A 13,815-nucleotide genomic window follows, 5' to 3' on the forward strand; every position below is an offset into this window, starting at 1 on the left:
AGTGGCGAAAAGTCATTTATACAAACTTTATTAAATGCAACGGATTGTTAAATGCCCCAGATGACTCCACTAATATTGTTGTGACCGTTTTGCTGTTACTTCTCAGGAGCAGCTCCAGTGTAGAGTAGTGACTTTAACCCAGCTGTGCAAATAATATTCAAACAGTGCCTGCTTAAATCTGACTGCTTGGACGAAGGATGTATTGGGTTTGCATGGCAGAGTTGGAGGGGCAGCGGACTGCAGGGGTGGCATCTGTGAGAATCTGCTCCAAGCTTCCCCTTGTGTCCTCCAGAGGCCTTGCATGGATTAAACATAGATTGCCACATATTAAATACTCCACTGGCTGTGCGCTTTAGGCAGGAAACCAAATGGAAGGAGTCTGAAATGTTTTACTCCTCTTTAGTGTAGGATGGGTGGAGGCCAGCCCCATGAATGTCACTCGTGGGATCCGGAGCCAGAGCAGACGTGTGTATGTACTGTTCTCACACTCTGCTTTTAGAACTTCCCAATTATTATATTTACATATAGCTATATGTTATAAATGACTACTATAAAGTTGTCTTTTCGCAAAATGTGTGCTATATGATTAATAACTTTGTGGTAAAGATATAAGTTTTTATTTCTACTATTAGTAAAAAAAATTAAGCATAATAGTAGTAATGATATAGTATGCTTAAACTGTCTGTTTAGCTAAAATAACATCCAATGAACATATAAAGAAGACTCTGCTATTGATACACCAGCTATCAACATCTCCCATCTAAAAAAAGCACGAACCAAAGCCCAATCTAAAAGTAATAATGAAGACATAACCAAAAAACACACATACTCTAAAAAGGCGGACCCAAGGAGGAGCCATACAAAACAGTCCCTAAAATATAGAAACTAGTTTATAGAAAAATATGAATATTCAACAAACTAATACAACAAAAAGAGTATTTAAAGAAAACCTATGAAATAGCAATTTGTGGACTTGGCTAAATGCCAAGTCACCCAACCGACCGTACTTTACTTTTTTTCCTTATCTCCTAATTGTCTTTTCTGTTTATTAAAACCTATTTCTTAAAATCTACCAAAAACTGAATCTCGTTTTTCACATATATAACTATATATCTATATATCTCGGAGCCTTACTGTCGCAGCACTCTGCAGAGATCACCAGTGCTTCTTATTCTATCTTGAACTGGGGCAGATCAGCTCCCCGTATCTCTGTGGACTTTGATGTCTCTATAGCACCGACCCTTGTAAAGGAGAACAAATAAATCTGTAGGCGATTCAGCTACAGCATTCAATAATAATAACAATATCAAATTGAGATATTAATTTTAAAGAATTAAGGACTTTAGTTAAACTAGATATTGCTGACGTAGACTCCCCTTTACATTTTGAAGAATAAAGGACTTCAGTTAAACTAGACATTGCTGACGTGGACTTCCCTTTTACTAACTAGACATTGTTGAGGTAAACGTCCCTTTTTTTAACATAAGCCGGATTTAAGGAACCGATAAATCAGGAGACCTGTCAACTTAATCAATAGACTCCAAGAACACAATGTGATCATAAATCAGATAGTCTTGAGAAAACAGGATCCAGGTGTCACCAACACTAAAAGGTTAAAAAGTCAAAGCGAGGAAGACCCATCTTACTTCATCATTTTGAGACCCCGCTCCATAAGAAGGACCACCGACCCATTTCAAAGAACAAACTACGCATGCTTAATTGCTTTTTGGCTAATTACCATACGAAGCAGGGAATAGGATGGACCAGAGTTATGAATATGCATTTGTGTTTTGGTTGTTCAACACTTTTGTACATAAAAAGACCCTGTGATCATCTGTAAATTGTGGTGTGTATTTGGGAGCTATCCCGCACGCTGCCCGGCGTAATAAACACACACTTTCTAACTTCAACCTGTTAGAGAGTCTTTGTCCGTCATAGTTGGATATTGGTATTAAATCAATATCCATATTTTTTTAACAAATCAAAATAATAACAACGCTAAAAGCTGATGCCGCGCGTTGCTTTACATGCTAAAAGCTGCAGGAAAGCTGTTCAAAGCCCAAACTGCTCCACATCCCTGCCGCCTCCCGGGCTGCGCTGGCGGGGGCGGCGACCAGCTGGGGGATTCAGGGAGGAATTGTGGCTCCTTCATTTCCACTTCTCCATTGAGGAATTCCACTGATCCACTGAGGAGCCCCGAGCGCTGCCAGGTCGGCGGCGGCCCGTGAGGGGCCGGGCGCGGTGAGGGCGGGAGGCCGGGCCCTGGCGGCGGCCGGAACCTTGGTGCGCCGCTGCGGGGCGCGGGGGGACGCGCTGTGCTGCAGCGCCGCGGGGCGAGGGCCGCCATGGAGGCGCTGGGGCTGGGCGCGCTCAGCCCGGAGCAGGCGGCGGCGCCCGTCAACACGGTGGAGGTCAGCGGGGCAAGGGACGAGCGGCCGGGCGTGTCTCGGGCTCTCGCGGAGCGAGGCCGCGCTGAGATGGGCTGGGCTGGGGTGGAAAGGAGTCGCTTGCCGGCGCACACGTGGAGGCGGTCCGCCGTGCCCGTGCTCGGTGTGTGGGGAGGAGGCGGCGGTCCGGCCGAGCTGCCCCTGGGCCGCCCCTCAGGAACCGGGGCTCGGCCTCCTGAGGTGCGCTCCCGTCCTCGGCCTGGGCCCGTGTCCCGTGTCCCGTGTCCCGTGTCCCGTGTCCCGTGTCCCGTGTCCCGTGTCCCGTGTCCCGTGTCCCGTGTCCCGTGTCCCGTGTCCCGCACGCAGAGTCACGGAGCGGTCTGGGCTGGAAGGGAACCTCCGCCAGACCAGCCTGGCCTTGAAATATTTACTTCACATTAGTCTCATCCCCAGGTCATCAGTTTAATTGCATTACTGTTTAACAGATTAACCCCCACCCCCTTTTTTTTTTTTTTTTTTTTTTTTTTTTTTTTTTTTTTTTCCATAACATTTAAATGGTAAAAGCCTGAAATCAACTGCTCTTCAGCTTTCCAGACTGTAAATATTAGTGCATAAAACCCACAAGGGACCGGTAGGAAAAGTCACACCATACTGCATGTGTCTCTTTTTACTGCATTAGTTATGCCATTATTAGATGTTCAGTTGGAATCACAAGCAGGATTAGTAGATTAACAAACAACAGCAATGCAGGCTGAAAATAGGAGCACTGTCAGCATTTCTATGGATATAAGAAAGCTAACAACTCTCTACAGGTTTTTTTGGTTATTCGTTTTGTAGGATTTTTAAATGGTAGTTAATGGAGAAGCATATGAGGGCTGGGAACACTCCTCATAAAATAATAGGGTTTTGTCTTCAGCCAAAGATGCAAGCTTTTGCATTGCCATGGTGGGAGAAAGTAAAGAGATGCTCCTTGTGGCCATCAAAGATCAGAAATTGGGGAAATTTTGTAGGAACCTTGATATACTTGGCACTTGTCAGTACTTTTGCTAAATCTTTGTGGGATTTAGGGTCCTGATAAGTGTTACAGGGACTTGTGTCCACGAGTGCTGCTCCCAGGACTGAGCTTCTGGCATGTATTTTGTGAAGTAAAAGTTGTAGGAAGTTTTCCCTTCCTAGGAATATAATTTAGAGTGTTAACAGAACAAAACAAAAAAGTTAGTTTATCTTAAATGAGGACATGCTGTTAAGGAATTTTCTAAGGAAAATATATTTTCACATAAGTTGCTCTTAGGAACAGTGTGCCATTGCATCCTGAGTAAATACTGCACATATGGTTTACTAAGATAATCCAGGTCATTTTTATCCATCTCTGTTGGCTGTAGACAGTCTTCTTCTTCTTCTTCTTCTTTTTTTTTCTTCCCTAAATGGATCTGATTTTAAATAATGTACATAATGTTCAATAAACAATAGCAATAAAATATGCAGACAGAAAGGCTTGGGCATCTTAGATATTTGGCTACTCCTTGGAAAGATGTTTCAAACTGTTTCTTGTTTTCAGGAAAAATGGAGACTTCTTCCAGCATTTCTAAAGGTTAGTGATACACACTCATTTCATGATGTGAATACTTTATCACTTTTCTAACTTTACATTCCCTTCTCTTAGCTTTTACCGTTTCCCAGAATACCTGTCCTTGCTTTCCTGTGGATTTTGCCTTTTTTGGTTTTTTTGGTTCCTTGCAGTTATCAATACACTTGTTTTCTTGATTAATTTACAGATTATTTTGTGGAGACATCCTCCTAGAGGTTTTGTTATTTTGTTATTCTCAGTCCATACTGTATATATGTAATACTTCCAGATTATTTTCCTGTTTTACTGCCTCTCAGAGACCCTATCCATGCTCTTTATATGACAGCTCCAGCGTAAATGTGGAAATGTAGTGTAGAACCAGAGTGATCATCCAGCCGCTTCCCAGGAGTTTGTCAGCTGAAAGAATTTAGCACAGTTATCCAAAACCAGTTAGAAATGCATATATATTAATTCCTGCCTCATGTGCTTAACATTATTGAAACTGATTTTATTTGCTGCATGCATGTATTTTTCAGGTGAAGGGACTGGTGAAGCAGCACATAGACTCATTCAACTATTTTATCAATGTCGAGGTAGGCTTTGCTGGGCGGTGGGGAGTGGCTCCTGGTGCTCAGAAAAGGCCACATGGTTCCATTTTTGTCCTTTTTCTCCTCCAGATAAAGAAAATCATGAAGGCCAATGAAAAAGTGACTAGTGATGCCGACCCAATGTGGTACCTGAAGTAAGCATGAGATGGTTTCCATGGGTTTGTTGTCAGCTCTAAAGTGTTTATAAGCACTTGTGTAGGTATAAATCAAGAGGGTGTTTTCCATCACTTAAGTCTTACTTTTTTGCAATGAAAGGTGGGAAGATTTAAAGGTTTACTGCACATGCAGGCTAAATTTTAACTAATTTGATCTCAACTCAAATACAACAAGTTACTTCGGGAAGAATCATTGCTCATCACTATTAATCAACTTCTGTTCATCAAAGTAGTTTCATTTCTCAGTGCATGTAAAATTTTGCTTCCTTCAGGTTGCCTGAAAAATATTTGCCCCATGACTTATTTTGAAACTGTATTACAGGTACCTCAATATCTATGTGGGTACTCCAGATGTGGAAGAAAGCTTCAATGTGACACGACCTGTATCACCTCATGAGGTATTAATGTTTGCATCTGTCTTGTTGGGTTTTTATATCTTGGGAACGTCTTGAATAATAGCTGCATGTAATTTTGAATACTTACATGTTACATTAGGCAGTGCAATGCATTCCACCATTTCTGTAAAAAGAATCCTCAGAGATTTAAACATCGTGGAATAAAGCTTTTTAATTTATTTTTTTATTTATTTTTTTTCTGTATTCAGTGTTTTGTGTTAGCTGAATTTGAGTGGGTTTCCATGAAAGTAGTGAAAGTACTTCTCTTGCTTAATCTTGTGGCTCTCCTTATGACAATGCTGAAGTCCTCATGCCATAATGTAGAGTTCTTTGATATTTTTATTAACTTCTTTTTGATATTAACCTTGCTACTGTCTGCACCATAGATCACTTCGGTTTCTGTTTCCCTTCCAGTCTTTGGGAACTTGTATCTGATTTTTTTCTCATGTTTTTAAAGCCTGATTCAGAAAGCAAACATGGAAACTTTGAGCAGAAACGGATGGAAATTGCTAGAATTACAAGAAGCTGCAGAAGAACATCAGCCTTCTGAGGAGTATATTTAATTTCATTGTAGTACTGTAGGCATGTAGGTTAACAGATGGATTGTGTACTTCTGGGATAAAGATGCATGTTGGAGGACATGCTGCTGTGACTGAAATCAGAAAGTCTCTTGTTTCTGATCAGCAGGATCTAAGGTAGCTTCTGTATGTATGAGAAAGCCATGAGCTAAGATAAGCTTTGAACTTCTTAGGATTGCTTTCATGTATCTAGAGCCATTCAGTTCTCTTCAAAGTGCTCAGTAACACAGTATTTATCTCCTGCTACTGTGCTTTCAGATTTATACCATGGCAGCTGAGGTAGTGACCACTTCTTTTTGGCCTCTGAAGGGGAAACTGAGCTTGGAACTTGCACTCATTCACCTGCATGCAGCCTGTTGTCAACCTCATTACTCTGTTCATGTATCAAATGCTCTTTTCCTTGCTGTAACCACTTGATACTTGAAATGTCTTTTTTGTCATCTAATCTGGACTATAATGAGGTGCATTCTGTGCTTTGGAGAAATTCTGTAAGAATCAGCTGCCCAGTGGCTGCCACTTGGGTGTAGCCACTTTCTGTCTCCAGTGACCTGACTCCAATCTCATTTGGTTTGATGGAAAGCCTGGAAATAAAGCCACTAACTCAGCCAGGTGTAATACATGATAGTTGCTGCATTTCACAAATGTGTAGCTAGCAGTCAGTCAGTAGATGTGAACATGCACGAAACGCACCAGGAAACATTTCTTTCATACGAATGAAATTGCATACAAAAAAATTGTTCGTGACCAACAACTTGTATTCAAGAATTCAGGTATTAATATACTTGCTTACTGTATAACTAAAGTGACTGTACATGCAGAAGAAGGCAAAATAAATGCTTGTAGAGCATATTGACCTTTAGTTTAGAATAAGATACTCTTCTGTCTCAAGTATATTCTCGTTGATGCTTAACACTAGTGCATAATTTCTCTTTATTTTCAGTGTGCTGTACACACATGGGGGCCACAGTTGTTTTCTTAAATAGGAGGCTGCTCAGGTCAAGCCTGAGTGCCTTGAAAAAAAATAAAAGAATGGATAGTTAGGAGTCTGCTGTTAGCTTTCTCTGTTGAAGGCTTATAAAATTCCTTCCCAAAATCACTAAAATCATTAGATTTTTATAAGGGTCTGAATGTATATCAAGTCATACCTATCTTTTAGTTTCAGGTGTCTATAGTAAGAAGTTACCTCAAGGGAGGTGATACAAAAACACACATACTGGAATATTACACTGTAATTTGTGTTTTATATCTGTGTCTTGTGTTAAAAAAGCACACACAGAGGATCCCAAGGCATTTTTTCCCCCAAGCAGTACTAAAGAGGCTGTCTAACTCTCTTTTTCCTCTAGTCCTTATGGGAGTTTCATGAGCTATTCATACAGATGAATTTAAAGTAATTAGAATATGGAAATATTCTCAGTTACTTTTAAGTTGGATGTAGTTGCTGGGAGCAGAATGGCACTTGGTTTCTTGCAAGGCATGGCTTGAAAGTCACTGGTGTGTTACCAGTATTTTATTACTGGAGAAGAGGTTCACTTTGTAGTGTGGAGAGGGGAAGCATCCAGTTTGTGATGAACCTTGAGGCATATTTTTCCATAGAGCTGCATCTTCAACACACAGCACAATCTTCATTGCCTTTTATTAGTACATAATCAATACAATGAAAGACTGCATAATCATAAATGTGCAAGTATGACAACTGTTAAACCTGTAATCTTGGAGCTGAAAGGTAAAGCCTGCTCAGTGAGGTCACGAATGACTTGCTGTGAGTTGCTCTGTTATGTTCAGCAGATGCAGTAATGCCTGTCTTGCATGAAGGGACAATACCTTAAGAGCTGGCAATATCTTAGAGTGAGGCTGGGGACAGCAGACCAGAAAGATTGGATTAGAAATGATTGAGCCTTGAGGTATCTAATGCCCTAGATATGTTTATTCTGCTCTCTTGGTCTCCAAGGAATTTGCAGGAAGGAAGAAGCTGGGAATCTTTGCAGGAAATGATTCTGTAGTGAGCCTTCTGTCAGTCATCTTTAGAATTGGTACCATACAGTGAGATTTGCTGGTTCTGCTAATAAGGTAGCATGGTGTCTCTGTCAATCTTGTGCCTTTCCAGTCTGTCAGGCTTCATGTGGCAGCACAAGTCTTCAGCTGTTGAGAGTCTGCATGAAGAAATGTGTCCCTGAGCTGAGCACTGCTCAGACACACTGTGGTCTTTGTGCCTGCTCTGCTGATTAGAGCTGTTTGTTTAATTGGAGAGTTTAGAAGTTAAGCTCTGCAGTGCTGTCTTCTGGAGGCACAGATCTGCTGGCTGCTTTTGAAAATCAGAGCAATTGTATTTGGATTTTCTTAGGTTTTATTTTAAACAGAAGAGTCCATCAAATATTCTTCAAGTATCACGAAGACCTCGTGGAAGCTTTGCTTGACTTCTTGGCAAGGATTTACAGGACCAGGGAAATACACAGGCTGTTCTGAGAGAGGTTTTTCAGCTGGAAGTGAAGAGCTGACCTTGTACCTGTGTCCTTTCAGTGCCGCCTGAGGGACATGACCTATTCTGCACCCATCACTGTGGATATCGAGTACACCCGCGGCAGCCAGAGGATCATCCGCAACGCCTTACCCATCGGCAGGTGAGACACCACCTGCTGAGCTTCTGCTGTCCCTTTTCATCTGCTGCCACGTTGGGAAGGGTTTTTACTCTAAAGCAGATACAGGCCCATCTTGCTTCCTTGTTAAAAGAAACAGTGAGCAGGCAAATCTTCATAAACAGGATTTTGAGGGTCTAAGGTCTTGTTTTGCAAAAGCTTCTGACAGTGTCTCCTTCCAGAGAAGGGTGGATAATAAGGAGGAATGTTGTCTCTGATTCTGTTGATATAATAGATATCAACAGAAGAAATGCAGAGGAAAATGCATGCTTGGAGCTGCAAGTTGCCTTATTGTAAAATGAAATCAGCACATTTGCTTTGCAGCCAAATTACTCAGTCTTTTCTCACTCACGGTATGTAGAGTAGCACCTGTGGAAGGTGGATGGTAAAACCAGTAAAGCAAGCATTGGTTTTGCTGCACAAGTTAAGCTTTCATTTAAAATTGCTTAAGTTACATTATTAGACTGGCTTTAAGGACGTAGATGCATAAAGTAGTTTTGCTGTTAAAAACTGTTGATATCCAGTTATTTCCGTGGGAAATAATTTTTCTCCATTGTCCTTAGTATTATTGTTTCCTTTGGCTAGTGCTCTTTTTTGACATGCAGTTTGGGCTGGGACAGATGTTTCACTGGAGTTTTCAGTAATGGCATGTGAGCATTCCACTTTACCTTATGCCAAGTGCTTCCTGTTTCTGATATAAACAGCCAGAGCATTAAGCTTATATTGTGTGTGGTAGAAGATTTTGCTTGTCATATGAAGCTTCTTATTTCTAGGAAGCACTTCCTCAGTGAAATATAGTGACAAGATAGCGTTTTTTACTCTGCAGAAATACAGAATTTGAGTTAATTACTTTTCTTTTAAGATACAAGAATATGAAAACAGCAAAGAAATTGGAATAATTTATAAGATTTGAATACAAGAAATATAATCTTGTTTTTTTTACTGAAGCAATCTTGAATGAAAAATCTCAGAGGCTGAAAATATTTGTGTAGTAGAACTCATGAGTAATTTTTGTCAACGTGTGTTTTAGAAAACATTTGGAACACAGTTCTTACAAAGGCTGTCCACCAAGGAGTGAAATTCTGTAAGCTGGATCAAAAGTCAGCTTTTTTGTAGAAGAGGCTGAAGGACATGGAGGACTCTTGGTAGATGTAGTGGTAAACTGTTTATCTTTTGCAAAATACAGCTTTCTCTTTGGAAGTAAACTGTGAGGTTTTTTTCCCAAGTTTTAATGAAAAATCTGAGAATGAGAAGGTACATTATGAAGCTGACTGTAAAAGTACACTTTTCAATAATAACTGCAAAATTATTGCTGGCTAGTTGTTGAATAAGCCAAATTGAAAGTGAGCATTCCATGATTTATCATGGGATGATAGAATAATTCAGGTTGACAGAGTATGATCTCCTGCTCAGCCTCTAGTACAGCCTCTTGCTCTAAATAAGTCAGCTCTGTGATCAAACCAGGTTGCTCAGTGCTTTGTCCTGTCAGGTCTTGAAGACCTCCATGCCCAGCTTCCCTGTGCAGCTTTTCCACTGTTTGACTGTCCTCATGATGAAGAGGTTTTGCCCTCTATGCAGTCTGTGAATCTTTAGTTTCTCTTTTATTTGCTTCCCTAAGCATTGAATTGGTTTTTAATTTCTTGGAATATCTTTCCACCACATGTTGCTTCACAGAATCAGAGCTACTACTGGGGAAACTTCATGCTTAGGTTATAAATTAGAGGCACTGTCTCTCTGCAGCCAGAAGGTGTCATCCTGTGTGGGAAATGAGATATGAACTAACTTTATCTAATAAAAGCTGGTAACAGTGGATCTGTAGTGGCATGTTCTTCCCTCCTGCAGACTGTTCTGGGGACCAGGAGTCTTTGCACTAATTGTCATTGGCCTTGGTGACCCTGCTTGTCACAATGCCCAAGTAGCTGCATTACAATTAAACAGGAAGTCTGTGGTTTCTACTTAGTCTGCAGTTGTCCAGTTTCAGGTCTCTTTTCAATTACATGTTCAGAGAAATAAGGTGGGCTTAAATGAAAACCTGTTGGTTGAATGCATGAATGCTGATTATCTCAAGTGTGTATCTGCAGTTTGTTCGTCATGGTTTTTGCTCTGAATTTGGCTGTTCAAATTTTTCTGTCTGAGTCTGAAGTAAAATTGTAACTGGTTTTCTTGCAGAATGCCTATAATGCTGCGTAGCTCCAATTGTGTGCTTACTGGGAAAACTCCAGCAGAATTTGCCAAACTAAATGAGTGTCCCTTAGATCCAGGTACATTTTCACTCGTGTTCTTTTTTTTTTTTCCATCTGTGCTTTGAGTTTTAAATCTTTTTAGGCAAAGAATACCCCTTTGGTATGTTTCCTGCCACCATTAAATCTTTGTGGAAACTTCTCAAGTGTGTGCTTGCAAATGAAAGGAATTGTCAAACTTCTGGTTGAGAACATGAATAGTTTGGTATTTGCAGACAAAGTTTTTAACTACAAAAAAAAAAAAAACAACCAAATTTTTGAATATTTTATTTTGAATATTTTATTTTGAATTCTGTATATAGTGTTTTATAGTGATGTGTTATATGAGAAAAAAGATGGAATTCATTCAATGAAAATTAAACAAATTAGGAAAGAGTGGAGTATGATGTCCTCCATAGTGGGAGCTCTCATTTGGCATTGTCTTTTGTAAAGCAAGAATAAAGTGTTACATATTAAATGGTCTTATTTGATATGTAGAGAGGAGTTGGAGGGTTATAACAAGCAACTTCTTTGGTTTTTATCTGTCAAGCTTGTTCCTTACTCTTTTAAGGGAGAATTTATTTTCCCATTGTGTACTTATGGTTTACTTTCTAATCATTTATATTCAAAGGCATGTTGGAGGAGGCAAGTAAGGTGCAAGGGTACTGACATGCAAAATATTTTTTTTCTGTTAACTAGGTGGCTATTTCATTGTTAAAGGTGTAGAGAAAGTCATTCTTATTCAAGAGCAGCTATCCAAAAACAGAATCATTGTTGAAGCTGATAGAAAAGGCACAGTTGGCGCTTCGGTTACCAGGTATGGTAAATTCCTACCATTACATAAAGGAGATAAGCTTCAGAACTTCATTGCTCTAGTTAAAATAACTCCACTACTAGTGGAGATTTCTTCCTACTATAGCTTAATAAGAGAAAGCTGTAGACATTCAATGCTCCTGTCTTGCTACTGTCATTTTAAATGCTAAAACTCCAATCCCTAAATAGTATAGTGTTCCCACAAAAATCAGTGAGAGTTGATCATGTGTTTCAGGATTCATCCCAGGTTAGGAAAACCAAGTTCTAATTTTTAATGTCACAAAGTGCATTTCCTAATTGATGGTGTTTGGTCTCAGTTTGCAACAAGTAACATGAATTAACTGCAGTGGAAATTGGATGTAACCTTTTGCCTGCCTCTCTATGTAAAACTGACATAAAAACTTCTAAAGGCGAAGGCAGCTGAGGGGGAAACAAATATTTTTGTACAACACAAATTACTGAAAATGTCAAAGTAGTTTAAATTTGGCCTTTCCTCCTTGATCAAGTTCTGTTTCTGTTTTGTTTCTATTTTGTTCAGGCTTTGCTTGGTTAAGCTGCATTCTGGTCTGTTGTATGGTGCTTGTCACTGTTCAGTTGTGAGGGCTGTTTTTTCTTCTCCATAGGCCTCTCACTTCTCTTCTAGCTACTCTGCTGTCTCCCAGTAAGTCTGGAAGAGGTTAATGCACCACCAAGTGCTGTTACGTTGTTACCACTGCTGCTGCAGTGCTTGGTCACAGTTTGACCTTGCTGGTTACATCAAAAATGACTATCAAAGCATGCCAAGATTATTTTTAAAAGTACCGACTTCTACTTGCTTAAGTCAAACATTGCAAATAGTCCCCAGCACAGGTGATAATACCCTATTACCTTGAAGTTACAGGCTGATCCCTGAGTGGGATTTTTAAAAGAGGGGAAAGTGGGATTAATGCAGCAGTGAAAGGTTTTTCAAGCTTGCTATGTTCTATACCAAAGATTCTAGGAGTCAGTGCAAACACTCTGTTGGACATAGTATTATTTTTATTTTAACTTCAGTTCCACTCATGAGAAGAAGAGCAGAACAAATATGGTTGTGAAACAAGGAAGATTTTACCTGAGGCACAATACTCTGTCAGAAGATATTCCCATTGCTATCATATTTAAGGTAACACAGCTGTTTGTTTGGGAAAACAAAAAAAAAAAAAAGGGAAAAGGGGAAAACTGCTGTTCTGTAGCTCAAGAATGCAGACTGGCAGCAGCTGTCTAAGTTAATATGTACAGGAGGACTTGGCAGGGCTCAGAAACTGCAAGCTTTTTTCCCCCAGGAAGTCATCTTTATTGTACAGCGAAAAGGAGTATAAGTGCTGTATTTTTGTGCAAGGAGGACGTTGCTGGGCCAGGACAAATACCTGCCACCCCCTTAATCTGCCTTGTGAGGTGTCTCTGTTGCTGCAGGTCAGAAGGATTTTGGTTTGTTGTGAGTGATAAGTTGTGTTAAGGGTCACTGTTTCTGGTTTTCTCTCTGTGGAATCGTATGCATGGACTAGAGCCAGGAAAGGTGGTGGGTGGACATGCTCTGTCCAGCTGCTGGAGAAGACGGCAAGGCATGGCCAGGCCTTAGGCTGGGACCTGTCCTGCCAACAGCTGGGGGCTCTTCCCTGTCCTGTAATGCTTTGCTGCTGCCTGTGGATTTACAACCTGGCACCGTGCATGTGCAGGAGGAAATTGGGCTGCGTCCTTGGAGGCACAAAAAAGCCTCTAACCAGATGGATCCAGGCAGAACTCTCTTTTTGTGTTCTCTGTAGCAGGTTACAGCCCAGAGGAGAGGTGGTCCCGCGGAATGATGTGCCAGGAGAGGGCAGCAGGATGCCGCAGGATCCGAGCTGGTCATGCCTGCCGCGCAGACGTTATTTTTGGCTTTGTCCATATTATCACAGTGCTTGGGGTGCTAGAAAAGAGTTTAAGCATTGGGTTTACACTTGATGTGTAAATGGCCGTTACCTCTGATTAAGCAAATCTCTTCAAATAAGAGCAGAGATTATCTGGTTTTAGTAAGCAGGGTTAAAGGAGTTTGAGAAGGTATTTATGGACAGAAATGCACATAAAAGTGCCAGAATTAAGTTCACAACTCTTGTGTTGCAGGAAAGCGTTAATGTCGCTCTTAATCTGTTTGCTCCAGTGTCAAACTATTGGATTCCACCTTACCTTATAGACTTTTATTACATTTTGTCACCCGGTGCTGGTACAGATAAATACTTGCTCATGTAGAGTAACTGCTCTGGGTTGTTGTCGGAGGAGATGGTTGTTGACTTGTTTTTCTAAGCAAAATTGTACTGACTATTTTGTTACCTTCTGACAATGCTTGCTGTAATTATTCCCCTCTTCATAAGTATATTTTGTATTTTAGATAATATTCTTTAATTTTTCATTTATTAATTGAATAAGGGATTGCAGTTGTTAGAAGCTCTTGGCTGTAGTGCTTTT

General features: G+C 40.5%; 1 protein-coding gene across 2 annotated transcripts in view; it reads left to right on the forward strand.

Moving 5' to 3' along the window:
* Positions 1-2,329: 2,329 nt before the first annotated feature.
* Positions 2,330-13,815, forward strand: part of POLR3B (RNA polymerase III subunit B) — a 70,995-nt gene continuing 59,509 nt past the window's right edge. For both annotated transcript variants that reach the window (XM_066319975.1, XM_066319976.1), the window contains exons 1-9: positions 2,330-2,411; positions 3,946-3,978; positions 4,491-4,547; positions 4,632-4,696; positions 5,040-5,115; positions 8,208-8,308; positions 10,493-10,584; positions 11,242-11,359; positions 12,388-12,496. In XM_066319975.1, the coding sequence (XP_066176072.1) occupies positions 2,346-2,411; positions 3,946-3,978; positions 4,491-4,547; positions 4,632-4,696; positions 5,040-5,115; positions 8,208-8,308; positions 10,493-10,584; positions 11,242-11,359; positions 12,388-12,496 (717 nt within the window). In that variant the 5' untranslated portion in view covers positions 2,330-2,345. The remainder of the gene's footprint in view (positions 2,412-3,945; positions 3,979-4,490; positions 4,548-4,631; positions 4,697-5,039; positions 5,116-8,207; positions 8,309-10,492; positions 10,585-11,241; positions 11,360-12,387; positions 12,497-13,815) is intronic.

The sequence above is a fragment of the Sylvia atricapilla genome, chromosome 5 (assembly GCF_009819655.1).
Source record: "Sylvia atricapilla isolate bSylAtr1 chromosome 5, bSylAtr1.pri, whole genome shotgun sequence".
In the NCBI taxonomy this organism is placed as follows: domain Eukaryota; kingdom Metazoa; phylum Chordata; class Aves; order Passeriformes; family Sylviidae; genus Sylvia; species Sylvia atricapilla.